The following is a 14869-nucleotide window of genomic DNA, read 5'->3' on the forward strand; positions in this document are numbered from 1 at the left end:
GGGATTCTGATTTAATGGTTTCTTCCTCGACAATTTCTGGATGAGTGATTTGTGGTTCAGGAGAAATGATTAGTGGTTCAGGATCTCTGAATTGTCCCTGAATATCCTCCAAATTCTCAATTGTGAGGTCGGGTTCAAAAAATGGATTATCGAAAATTTGAATTGGAGTACTTGGTCGACTAGATGATGATTCTAAAGAAAAATAAACGGAGACAATATTGGCTAGATGTCTTGATCGAGTTACAGGTGGTGAACGTATAAAAGATGGTGAACGTTTTGCTCGGTGCATTCACTGAATATCCTATTAGTTATAAAAGATAAAATTATATAAGTTATCTAATTAATAGACTTTTCTGAATTTGCCCACGTTTCGAATAGCCAATAGATGCAGCAGGTAGCCAGGACGCTTTAAATCGGAAGCCCACAACTCGCCACTAACAAATCCAACTATTACTACGAACCAGAAAATTTTGAATGTCTATCAATTTAACCACTTAAAATAATTGTTCGTCGAAATTTAAAGAAATTTTAGAGAAGAAATAGAAAATTCTATGTCCTAAAAACTAGAGCGTCGAGAAATAAGAAAGAAAAAGAGTGCGTCGAAAAAGGTCAAAAAATAATAAAAAGAACGTAGCGCGTCGAAACTTAAAAGTCTAAAAACTAAAAATTAAAAGTTACGTCTAAAGGTAATAAAGCTTAAAGGAATTCTATATCCAAAACGGCAATTATTTAAAAAGTACTAAAATCTTAAAATGGCATCGCAAAATTCTAAAGCACCTAAATCTTAGTCTAAAGAAAAAGTACTTAAGGGATTTTACGGCAAAGCCTAAAAATCTAGAAATAAAAATAACTACGGCAAAAACTATAACTTAAAACTAATTACGAGCAAAAAATATAAATATTACGAATAAAAAGATATAAAAATAAAACTTAAAGTTGTAAAAAAAATACAATTTTTATAAAAATATTATTTTTATATTATTTATTTTATAAATGTATTAAGTTTATAAAACTAAATAAAACTTAAAACTTAAAATACAAAATTAATTAAACTAAAACTAATTAATATTAAATATAAACCCTAATTAGGTTTAATAATAATAATAATAATAATTAATTTAAACCTAATTGTGTAATAAATGCGTACAAGGTTCAGCCTGTCAGAAGGCTCCGCGAGTGCGGATCCCAGCTGGCAAAAAGTACCGCGAGTGCGGATTATGCAGACTCAGCTGAGGTGCAGGTCGAATTTGTGCAAGTTCAGTGAATTTTTTTTTTTACTTTTTTACTTTTTCTGTTTTTAACATATAAAATATATATATAACTTATTACTTTTTTATAACTTTTTCACAATAAATAAAAAATATAAACTTTTTAATTTAACTAAACTTAAAAATATATAGATATATTTTTCTTTTTCTTGTATTTTTAATATTTAAAACGTATATTTTTACAGAAATAGATTACGATTTAATAAAAAAATTTTTTTTTTTATATAGCGTTGCGCTTTCGGCGTTTAGGTGTCCACGGCAGCGGCGCCAAAAATACTTGATATTAAAGCGAAGGGGTACAAAATCGCTATATTTTTACTATGAAATACTATTAAATACGATACAATTTTACACAAGTTATTTATTTATTTATAGAGTGGATATACATAAACCTTGCTACAACACTTATAGGCAGTGTACCTAATCGTACAGTAGTGTAGTTTTTAGTAAGTCCGGTTCGTCCACAGGGAACTAGCCAAGTTTAACGCTATATTTTTAAAACTATATTTGTATAAATATAAATATATATATAAGTAATATTATTATTATAAAAGGGGGGTTTTTACCGTTTAATGACCGGTTTGTCGATTTTAAAACTTTAGTCGCAGTGAAAACCTAATGTAAAATATTAAAAAATAAAAATAACTTAATTTAAAGCGCAAAGTAAATGACAATAAATAAAATTGAGATAATTAAAAAGTACGATAATTAAAAGTGCAATTAAATAAAATGACAGTAAATAAAAGTGCGATGAAATATAAAATAAAGGAATTATGCTTATTTAAATTTTCGTAATCATGATGTTTGACGTGTTGATTTTAGTTTATTATCATGGGTTAATTATCCTTTGTCCTGGATTATTCGATATGTCCATCTGGTTTTTGTCCATAACAGTCCATCAGTCATAAATATAAAGTGCGAGTGTCCTCGTCAAATTATTCTTATATCCGAAGTCAAATATTCCAACTAATTGGGGACTTAAACTATAATTACACCAATTTTCCTTGAATGTAATTCACCCCTGTTTTAATAAGTCCATTGACTATTAATCCATTCCCGTGTCCGGTTAAATGAACGATTATTAGTACTTATAAATATCCCGCCCATCGTGTCCGATCGAGTGTATGTTGTTATTTATAGGTACGTCCAATTGTAAATCTTTATATTAAATTAACGAACTATCATTCAATTAAACAATATAAAGCCCATTAATAGCCTATAGTCTAATTTCCACAAGTGTCGTTCTTTTGTTCAAACCCCAATTATGGTACAAAGCCCAATTACCCAATTTTAATATTTAGCCCAACATCACGATTACTTCAATTTAAATAAGCATAATAATAACTTAGCTACGAGACATTAATTTAAAAAGGTTGAACATAACTTACAATGATTAATAATAGCGTAGCGTTACACGGACAGAATTTCGACTTACACACTTACAACATTCGCTAACATACCCTTATTATTATTAATATTAAATTAAAATTAAAATTATAAATTATATATATATCGTAAGAGTGAGAGATAGATTAGAAAAAGGTGTGATTTTTCGTGTAGAATTCGATGCCTTTTATAGGCCCACGTTGTACTGAAGAGCTCCGCGATTGCGGATGTTTTCTTCATAAAAGCTCCGCGAGTGCGGAGGTCTGGAATCCAGCTCATAGATTAAATCTAAAACGTGGGCTGCGTATAATTATATTATATAATAATATATACAAGGTTGGAGAATTCGGATCTCGAGGAGATCTCATTTGGACTTTTTTAGGGGGATCTCGGCATCTCGGAATAATCTCGGGGAGATCTCGGACGTTGACTTACGTTGACTTTATAGTTTTTTTAATAAAAATATACATAAAAACATAAATATATGTATATTTATATACTTTTTTACGAGATTTTACAAAAATATCCGAGAAATAAGAGAGAAAATCTTAGAAATTACGAATTTTACAAGAAAATCTTACAAATTAGCAAGAAAATCCGAGAAATCGTGGCTTAGACTAAGTTTGACCCCGTTGACCGAGAAATCTCGGGAGATGAACATCTCGTCTCGGTTGCCTTCTAAAAACGAGATATCTGGGGAGATCTCAGGAGATTTACAACACTGAATATATATAATTAATTATATATTATATTATATTCTTGTGCATAGTTAACTTGTAATTTTTAGTCCGTTGTGTCGTGCGTTGAGAGTTGACTCTGGTCCCAGTTCTGGATTTTCGAACGTCCTTTCGTACTATTTAATATCTTGTACTTTGCGTTTCACGGCTCGTACTCTTGTAATTTCTAGACGTTTCTTATCAATAATTTGAACCACTTTGATTGTACTTTGTACTTTTGAGCTTTTTGGTCGTTTGCGTCTTCAAATCGTCGAATCTGTCTTTTGACTTCACCTTTTAATATTTAAACGAATATCACTTGTAAATAGAACAATTGCAACTAAAAGCTTGTCTTTCTTGAGGGATAATGCTATGAAATATATGTTCGTTTTTAGCATTATCAGAGTTTTTGATGCTTGATTCTTGATTATATGTGTTTGTTTTGCTTAAATTGTGTTAGAAATATGTTATATAGTTGTTATATGGTGTTTTTGAGTAAGTTTCATGATCAGCTTGAGCAAAAATCAAGATTTGGGGTCAAAAAACGCGAAAATAGCGAGTTGGTGCTGTTCTACAGCTCCCACACTTTTGACAGCTCAACCACGCGGTTGAGCACGCGTTTGAGGGCTCAACCTTGCGTTTGAAGGCTCAACCACGCGGTTGAGCACCTGTCAGCTTTTGGTAAAATTGAAAAGGGCGTAACTTTCAAACCGTAACTCCGTTCTCGATAAAATAAACTATCGTTGGAATCTTCTTGAGGTCTTCTTTCCAATGATAAGGTTTTAAGAAGCTGGATCAAACTTTATTTTAGTAAAAAAAAAAAGGGGTTTTAGAGTGTATGTCTTATTTTGCACACATTGAGTGTCATTATTGATTGAATTTATGATGTAGACTTATCATATAGTGAATGCATGATTGTATGTATTGGTTTAGAGTATGTATTAATGTTTAATTGTGCATTTTGGGTTGAAACCCGTCTAAAAAGTTGTTTCTACTGTTCTTCATCACTCGCACGAGTGAGCATTCACTCTCACGGTTGAGGTAGTCAACCGTGTGGTGAACCATGCGAGAGAGTGGTGATGAGGAACTTATGTTTTGATTGTGATGATACGTACGGTTGAGACATGACTCGTATGAGTTACTGGTCACTCGTGTGATGAACCCTACAGATCAGGTGATTTATTGTAGGATGTTTGGTCATAGACCAAACGTACGAGTGAGTTGTCAACCGCACGGTTGAGTATTCTCAAACGTGCGTGTGATGGTGTTACTCGTACGGTTGGTAGACCACTTGTAAAGTGATTAAGTGTTGGTATTTGTGTTGTTGTCTTATTGTCGGGTTGTTATCAAATATTGGTGTTGTTGTCTTATTGTCGGGTTATTATTAAGATATGATTACTGACTCAGATTGTATCATTCTCAGGTGATAAAGGAATCGAGAAGACTCAGTAACATTAAACCACTGAGTTCTTTCTTGTAACCGGTGAGTGGGACTATCCTTTTGATATTGGTATTTGGTAACAAGTGTAGTTACTACTCGTTGTTATGCTTAATACAGATTATGATAATCTATGTATGCATGTTAGTTACTGTTGTAATGATAAGTAGTAGGTTATACTACTGTTATCAGGTTTCTGCTTAGATTGAAATAATAGGATGCCTGATTAGATTGCCTTGTGGTTATTAGTGATGTTACCTATGGTGAGATTGTAGGTGGTTTATGTGCACATTTGGGAACTTGCCATGTATAGAAGGGTCAGTACCGTCCGTGTATAGAAGGGATGGAAGAGGTTAATCGTGTATAGAAGGGTTGGACTCCGGGGTTATTGTACGGGCAGTATATTGCAATTGACGTATGTAAACGTCAGGACAGGTATATTGTGGGACAATAACTGGAGCTATCGGTACAGCTCTAGCTTGATTAGCTAGTAGTTATAGACCTGTCAGGGTCAACGATCCTCTTGGGGTTTATAGCCGTTAGTGCTATGTATATCCGTTAGTGCTATGAGAGTGAATAGCTGTGTAGAGATATTGATACCATTAGTGAATAATTATGTAGAGCTATTGGTGCCTTTAATGAATAGCTTGTAGATGCTATTGTTGCTCTGTTAGTTAAATCACTGCCTAGCCCTGCACGATATGCATGTGTAATGCTATATTATGTGATAACTATGTAACGCTATGTACACATGCGCGTGACCAGATGCATGCTCCCTAAAAGCTAGGCTTGGTACTTTGTATTAGTATCTATTGGGATATCTCACTCACTTAGCGTTGTGCTAATCCCGCACATTTTCTCCCCTGCAGGTTATATGATTTTTACATGCTAGGGACGGGAGAAGATAGTCATACTTTGGTTATGTTTGAGACACTGAAGAAGAACTCTAATGTTTTAGATAGCTATGTTAACTGTTTTAAAAAGTAACACCAGTTGAACTGTAATAAATAGTAATATATATGTTTAACATATGCTTATAAACATGATTTGATAAAATGAAATTCCGCTGAGATTTTAAAAAAATAAAAATAAAAAAGTACGGTGTTACAGCTCATCTAGCCATATACAGGCACATTTAAACATACATAAACGTACAAACATAAAGTTACATACATACATACATACATACATACATACATACATACATACATACATACATACATACATACATACATACATACATACATACATACATACATACATATATACATACATACATACATACATACAAACATACATACATACATACATACATACATACATACATACATACATACATACATACATACATACATACATACATACATACATACATACATACATACATACATACATACATACATACATACATACATACATACATACATACATACATACATATATACATAAATACATAAACATACATCATACCTAAACATACATGTATACATAGACATACATACATACATAAGCATACATGCATGCATATATACATACGCAACACATACATACAAAAACATACCTCCATACATAAATATCATATATACATACACATAAATACACACATACATACAAACTTACATACACACACATAAAAATAATAAAAACTATGCTCCTAACAGAATAAGCAAAATATATCCTAATATAGCTTACACAGCAAAAATATGTAAAAAAACATGCACACATACCTAAGCATAACTACATACTTAAACATACATACATACCTAAACACACATACATACATAGACATAAATACCTAAACATACATACATGCATACATATACGCACATACATACATACAAAAACATACCTCCATACACAAACATGCATAAACAAATACACATAAAAATAAACTTACATACACATACAGACCTACACAGTGGCAAATCTAGGATTCAAATATAATGGGGTCCTCAAAAATTTATTACTTAGAACGAAAAATTGAATGCGTCCGGGTCGGGTATACCCGACATTCCCAACACCGGTTTTTGAAATGTCACCATCATGCCGAACTTGCCAAGTTCGGGTTATGCCATGTGGACAACCTTTTTGAAACCCGGACTTCTCAAGTTCAGTTTTGACTACTTTTTCTGATGCATCATGTAACCCGTAAAGAGATACATGAAGAAAATAAAGAGGTCAAAGCTGTGGTCAACTCATTATCATCCCAATATATGAAGAGACAAAGACACTTAGTTGATTGTAAATACATTTAATTTATACTTAGTTGACTAGTCAAGATATTAAGTGCCAATTAGTTAGTTTGTTAGTTTTTGTCCTTTGTATGTAGAGTTAGTATATATAGCTTGTTCTATTTCACTGTAACTAACTTTTCATTTTATCAGTCTTCTTAATGAATGAACATCAATGGCGATTTTGCTTAGTTCACAATTCTGTTCCATTTAACAATCTTGTTATGGTATCAGAGCGATAATCACAATCCGTGATTCATATCTGATCTAAACATTTAATCCGCAATCATTCAATTCACCTTTTCCCCAAATTAGCTTCAGGAAATCATAAACCCTAATTTTACTGATTTCGCAACTGAACTTCAATTTGATTCAATTGAACATCATGTCAATCAATTCAACTGAAAATCCTACTGGAGAAGACCTCAATTCTTCTAATCATCCACTATTTCTTCATCAAAATGATCATCCAGGCTTGATTCTCATCTCGAAGAAGCTTACAGGTTCCGACAACTATGGATCGTGGAAGCGTTCTATGATGATAGCACTCAATGTGAAGAACAAATTGAAGTTTATCACCGGTGAATTCAAAGAACCGGATGTCAATTCAAACACGAGAGCACTATAGGAAAGGAACAATGATATGAGAATTTCATGGATCCTCAATACAATAACCGATCAGATCAGCAACTCTCTGAATTTCGTCAATACTGCATCAGAATTATGGAAGGAGCTACAGGAACAGTACTCACAGCTTGATGGCCACAGGATCTACCAATTGTCCAATGAAATTTCTCAACTCAAACAAAACCAGTGCACAATTGAGGTATGCTACTACAAACTCAAAGGTTACTGGGATGAAATTGATGCAATAGAGGCACCATACATATGCACATGTATCTGTAATTGTGGAAATGGTAAGCTGAATGTTGAAAGGGACCAAAGGAAGAGACTCATGCAGTTTCTAATGGGGCTTGATGAGTGCTATTCCAACATTAGAGGTCAAATCCTAATAATGCAACCATTGCCTAATGTTAACAAAGCCTATGGAATGATTAGGCAAGAGGAAAGGCAAAGAGAAGCAACAATTGTCAAACCAAGTATCTCAGCTGCACTATCTGCTCAAACCTATTATAACAACGGAAACAACAATAGCAACAACTCAAGATGGAACCCTAAAAGGACTTCAGCACCTGCAGGTCAACAAGAAAGAAAGAGTAACTTCAAAAAGGGGGTGTTCTGTGGTAATTATGGTTTAGAAGGACATCAAAACGAGGAGTGCTACAAAATTGTGGGTTATCCAGTTGGTCATCCTTTACATGACAAGTACATTCCACCAAACAAAGCTACACCACAACACAATGCACCAACAAAGAGTATCAACATGGTGATTGTAAATGACAATGGCAATAAGCTGATGATGAATGCCAGGATGGATCAGCTACAAAACCAACTAAATCAACTGATGATCATGATGCAGAATACTCAAAAGGATACAGAACCTGGTACTTTTGCTAACATGTCAGCAGGTACTCACAAACTTATTGCATCACATATATCATCACAAAAATACAGGTTTATTGCTTCACTCATTGCACATGTTAAAAATGCTTGGGTTGTGGACAGTGGTGCCACAAATCACATATCTACCTCACTCACAAATATGCACAATATACACAAGAACCATACACCCATCCTTGTTACTCTACCTAATGGGCATAACACATCAGTCACAACTGTAGGATCAGTAACCATCAATCCAAACATAACTCTTCATGATGTATTTTACGTACCTAGTTTCTCATATAATTTGCCTGTAAGAAAACTAGGTAGACATATTCCTTTATCTATCCTATTTACACCTCTATCATGTTACTTTCAGGACCACAACAGGAGGATTGCTCATGGCACCCTCTGTAATGGTCTTTATGTGATTCATCAACAACATAATCCACAAACTCATTCATCCATCAACCAACTCTCAACAATCACAGTTGCTGATGACACTACTCTATGGCACTCAAGACTTGGACATCCATCATTCCAACTCATGAAATCTATCAAACATCTCAATTCTGTAATAAAGTGTAACTAGAATATTGCTAGTTGTAATATATGTCCAATGTCTAAACAACAGTCTCTATCTTTCCCTATTAGTACATCTCATGCCACTTCCTTATTTTCACTTGTTCACATAGATATGTGGGGTCCTTATAAACACAAAACAATAAATAATTGCACTTACTTTCTCACCATTATTTATGACTATTCTAGAGCCACTTTGACCTATCTGTTACCTAGCAAACACCATGCTACTTCACACATCAAAATGTTTCATGAATACATTAAGAATCACTTCCAAACCACAATTAAAACAATAAGAACTGACAATGGAGCAGAATTCATCAACCAAAACCTAACAGAATTTCTCAATCAACATGGAATAATCCATCAAACAAGTTATCCTTACACCCCTCAACAAAATGCTAGAGTAGAAAGGAAACATAAACAAATTCTAGAAATAGCAAGAGCTATAAGGTTTCAATCTGGAATACCTATACATCTTTCAGGTCACTGCATTCTTTCAGCCACCTACCTGATCCACAGACTACCTTCAAAACCATTAAGCAACAAAAGCCCTTATGAACTTCTATATAACACACCACCTAACCCATCACATCTTAGAATCATTGGATGCCAAGCCTATGCTCATATTCACCCTTCAGATAAATTCAAACCTAGATCAATCCCATCTGTCTTACTTGGCTATGCAACCACACAGAAAGGATATATACTATATAACCTACAAGTTCACAAGACCTTCACAAGCAGACATGTTCTGTTTAATGAGACCATATTCCCATTCAAATGCAAAACTACCACACCACCATCACTAATACCTATTCCACATTCTAAAAATAACAACATCCCAAATGCCATTCAATCTCACCTTCCTTCCACACAAATTCATACTTCACCATCTTCATCCAATACCAATGTCATTGACCAAACACAAACACAACCAAATACACCATCTAATACTACCACTTCAAACACTTCACATACTCCTTCACCTATTATCACACCTGCTACTGCTCCAAATCCAGATCCAGTCATAACAACCACTCCTTCAACAACTTCAGAACAACATCCCACTACATCCACAACAACTCAAATACCCACACAAGCTTCCAAAAGAATCTCCAAAAGATCTCATACTATTCCAACCAAATACAAGGACTACCACTGTTCTTTTCCAAAATCACAAATCAACTCCATATCAAAATTTCACCATTCCAAATACATCAATTATTCAAACATCACTTCACCCACCACCAGGCACCTTATATGCACTGTCAACTCACTTGTGGAACCACAATCTTATGCACAAGCATCTAAACATGTAAAATGGGCTGAGGCAATGACAAAAGAGCTGCAAGCCCTTGAAGCCAACAAAACTTGGATAATTACCACTCTACCCACCAACAAGGCTGCTATTGGCAGCAAGTGGGTTTACAGAATTAAACTCAAATCTGATGGCTCTGTTGAAAGATTTAAGGCAAGAATAGTTGCCAAAGGCTTCAATCAAAAGGAAGGAACATATTATAAAGAGACATTTGCTCCAGTGGCCAAAATGGTCACAATTAGGGCATTACTTACAGCTGCTGTTCACCACAATTGGCCAATAGAACAACTGGATGTCAACAATGCATTTCTCCATGGAGATCTACATGAAGAAGTCTATATGCACATTCCACAAGGTTACAATAAACCAACCCCTGCAAATGCAGTTTGCAAACTACAAAAATCCCTTTATGGATTAAAGCAGGCAAACAGACAATGGTTCAACAAACTCACTGAATTTCTAATTCAGTATGGTTTCAAGCAAAGTTATGCTGATACATCCTTACTCATTTATAGCCATGGCTCACATTACTTAGCATTAGTCATTTATGTAGATGACGTAATCCTAACAGACAACAACATTACACTCATTAAGGATGTCAAACACCAGCTAGACAATGCTTTTAGCATCAAAGATCTTGGACCATTGCATTATTATTTAGGCATAGAGTTTCTCAGAAACTCAAAAGGTATAACAATGTCACAAAGGAAATATGCCTTAGAACTACTCCACCTAGCTGACAAACTTGATGTTAAACCTTCAACCATTCCTTTAGACCCAACAATTAATCTAACAGATGACATTGGGGATCCACTCCCAGACCCCACCTTATACAGAACCTTGGTAGGCAAGCTCATCTACTTAACCATTACAAGACTAGATTTATCCTTTGCTGCTCAGTTACTTAGTCAGTTTGGCCAAAACCCTAAAGCAAGTCATATGCAGGCACTTACCAAAGTTTTAAGGTACATTAAACTCTGTCCAGGACAAGGTTTACATTTTCCTAGCTCCACTTCCCTACATTTACAGGCCTATTGTGATAGTGACTGGGCCAAATGTTCCATTTCCAGACATTCAGTTACAGGGTATTGTATATATTTGGGATCTTGTTTAATCTCATGGCAATCCAAGAAACAAACAGTTGTATCCAGATCTTCAACTGAGGCAGAATACAGGGCATTGGCAGATTGTACTTGTGAAATTACATGGTTACAAAGTTTATTAAATGATCTGCATATACCTGTCCCAACACCAGTATCCATTTTTTGTGATAATGCTTCCACAATAGCCTTATCAGCAAATCCTGTACAGCATGCAAGAACCAAACACATCGAAATTGACTGTCACTTTGTTCGAGACAAAGTCAAAGCTGGTCAACTGTCCATTAATTTCATTCCTTCACCAGCCCAACCAGCAGATGTTTTCACCAAACCACTCAGCAAAGCTCCTTTTCATAGTTTCATTTCCAAGTTTGGCATATGTGATCCATACACATTGCCAACTTGTGGGGGGATAAAGAGATACATGAAGAAAACAAAGAGGTCAAAGTTGTGGTCAACTCATTATCATCCCAATATATGAAGAGACAAAGACACTTAGTTGATTGTAAATACATTTAATTTATACTTAGTTGACTAGTCAAGATATTAAGTGCCAATTAGTTAGTTTGTTAGTTTTTGTCCTTTGTGTGTAGAGTTAGTATATATAGCTTGTTCTCTTTCACTGTAACTAACTTTTCATTTTATCAGTCTTCTTAATGAATGAACATCAATGGCGATTTTGCTTAGTTCACAATTCTGTTCCATTTAACAATCTTGTTATTTGGGAAGAACGCGTTTTTCTTTTATCTTTCCTACATTTCCACGTGGACACATGCAAACCATATTAATGAAAATGCATATTACTTTTACTTTTGTCTTATGATTTAATTTATTGATTTATTTATGTTGCTTGGTGTGCTAGATATTTTAGTTTCAAAGCCAAGAGTACATATTTCATTATATATTGTAGAAATCAATGAGCTTTAATTTGCGTGGCTGGTCTAACAAAGAGGTGTACAATAGTGAGTAAATAACTTGTGGTGTATGGAGGTTCTACGATGCAAGGAAAAAAATCAACATGAGTATTTGTGTTATTTATATGTAAATATTAATATTATATTTATTATTTAATGGTTCATATTATAAAATCGTATTAAGCGGGCCACTTTTAAATATCTTAGTGGTTCAAACTATATAAGCTTAAATTCTAAGAATATATGGGGTCCTATACTTCTATTTAGTGATGTCACATGCAATTTTGAATGATATTTTGTGAAAAAATTAAAAAATTAGTGGTGTCACAAGACCCCTCAAGCTAACAAGTAGATTCGCCACTTGTCAAGTAGACTCACCACTGTACCTACATATACATAGATATACATAATGATACATACTTACACATACCTACACATACATACAAACACATAAAAATCATATAAAAACTATGCTCCTAATAGAATAAGCAAAATATATCCTAATATTTCATACACAACAAACAAATATTCAAAATATATACATATATATACATATATACACACACACACACACACACACACATATATATATATATATATATATATATATATATATATATATATATATATATATATATATATATATATATATATATATATATATATATATATATATATAAGAGAGTATATGATCGTATAAAAAGGTAATCGACCTCTAAAGTCTTACTCGTCTATGATAATCTAGACCTTCACACATTTCTATAAGAAGTCATGTCCTCGGTCAACAGAAGCTCCTTCATGTCGATCTTCACTCGGTCCTCCCACCTACGTTTAGGTCCACCTCTTCTTCTTACACTGTTCACCGTGAGGGCCTCTACTCGCCTAACAGGTGTAGTAAGTAGGCACCACATAACATGCCCAAACCATCGAAGTCGTTCTTCTCTAAGTTTGTTAAAGATGCTCCCAACTTTCGGGTCCTCTCTAAAAACCCTCATTTGATAGCATATCTAGTTACTAAAATAATTTATATAATTATAATTATCTTAGACTATATTATGAGTCAAAAACAACAATCTTTAATTATTTTAAGTCAACAAAATATTGACGATCACCAAACTCAACATTAATGTTGTTGACAATATTGCAAATACATAAAAGATAACTACAAGTTGATGATAAAAATATAATGGAGGACCCTCTAGAGTTCAAACTAAAAAATGATACATTAAATTCACGGGAGTTAAAGTGAGCTTCATTAGTTCGAGATCTTGTTAGAGCATTCCCAACCATGACGCCCTTCTTCAGATTAACACACTGCCACATCAGCGACACATCACCATTTACTTCTCATTTCTTTCTTATCACTAACCCATCATATTTTACTCCCAACCATTATACACTTATTTAATTAATTAATAAATACATTGTATAACTTTGAATGCAACATGCACAACAAATTTATGCAAAGTGTTAGTGATGGAAAATGCTTAAAATTGGCTAAATGGAAGACTAGCATAAAATTGGCAAAGATTGGCTAAACACTCCTAATGGGTGCATGAGATTGGCATAAAATTGGCATGAGATTGACAATACATTCACATTCCCATTGTGAATGCTACTTATCAACATACCCAATTATATATTTACACTTGGTTTGAGTAACGAATTGTGGAAGGGGGGAGAATAAGTATACGTCACATGTTATAGATTTATATTTATATGGATAGAAGAAGCATATGTAGGATAATTAGGTTCGAAGAAAAATTATTTTTCTTATCAAAATACTAACATAATTATAAATGGGCATGCGTCATTCTTATATAAAAAATTAGCGGTGGGCTAAGAATATTCTTAATTGTATGCCTATAAATTTATTATCGCTTACATCTTACTTAATGTGAATAAAAAAATATATACATTTGATGAATTTGTTGTACTCAAACAATAGAACCTTCTATGTATACCATAGGCTAGAATACTACCGCACGTATTTAATTCATTCTTGTGCAACATTGATTATCTAGTTGCATTTTTTCGGGCGAAAACTATGAAATATCATCAAAACAATTATAAATTGAGAGGAACAAAACATTGCACAAGGAACTAGTCGAGAATAATCCCATATCATCACAACTAGATAGGCCATTGAATGTAACATCAACCAAACCAATTAGACATCGTTAATTAACAACCACTGTTGGGAAATCTATATATGCAAGGGCGGAGGATAGCTAGGGCAGGGCGGGGCACCCAGCTCGATTAAAAAAAAAATACACAAAAAAATTACTAAAAATAAGTGTTTTTTAGTGTCTGCCCCGGCTGTCAATAAAAAATTTAATATATTTTTACACCTGCTCCATCTGTGGTCGGGTTCAAGTTCCGCTAATGTATATATGGAATTGACAGGAGA

At 33.8% G+C, this 14869-nt stretch overlaps 1 protein-coding gene across 1 annotated transcript; it reads left to right on the plus strand.

Annotated features, from left to right (window-relative positions):
• The first annotated feature begins 7682 nt into the window (after positions 1 to 7682).
• LOC139870468 (uncharacterized) lies at positions 7683 to 9134 on the plus strand. Its single transcript, XM_071858270.1, has one exon. The coding sequence runs from the start codon at positions 7683 to 7685 to the stop codon at positions 9132 to 9134; it is 1452 nt and encodes a 483-aa protein (XP_071714371.1).
• The last annotated feature ends 5735 nt before the right edge of the window (positions 9135 to 14869 follow it).

Source organism: Rutidosis leptorrhynchoides, chromosome 10, assembly GCF_046630445.1.
Source record: "Rutidosis leptorrhynchoides isolate AG116_Rl617_1_P2 chromosome 10, CSIRO_AGI_Rlap_v1, whole genome shotgun sequence".
Classification (NCBI taxonomy): Eukaryota; Viridiplantae; Streptophyta; class Magnoliopsida; order Asterales; family Asteraceae; genus Rutidosis; species Rutidosis leptorrhynchoides.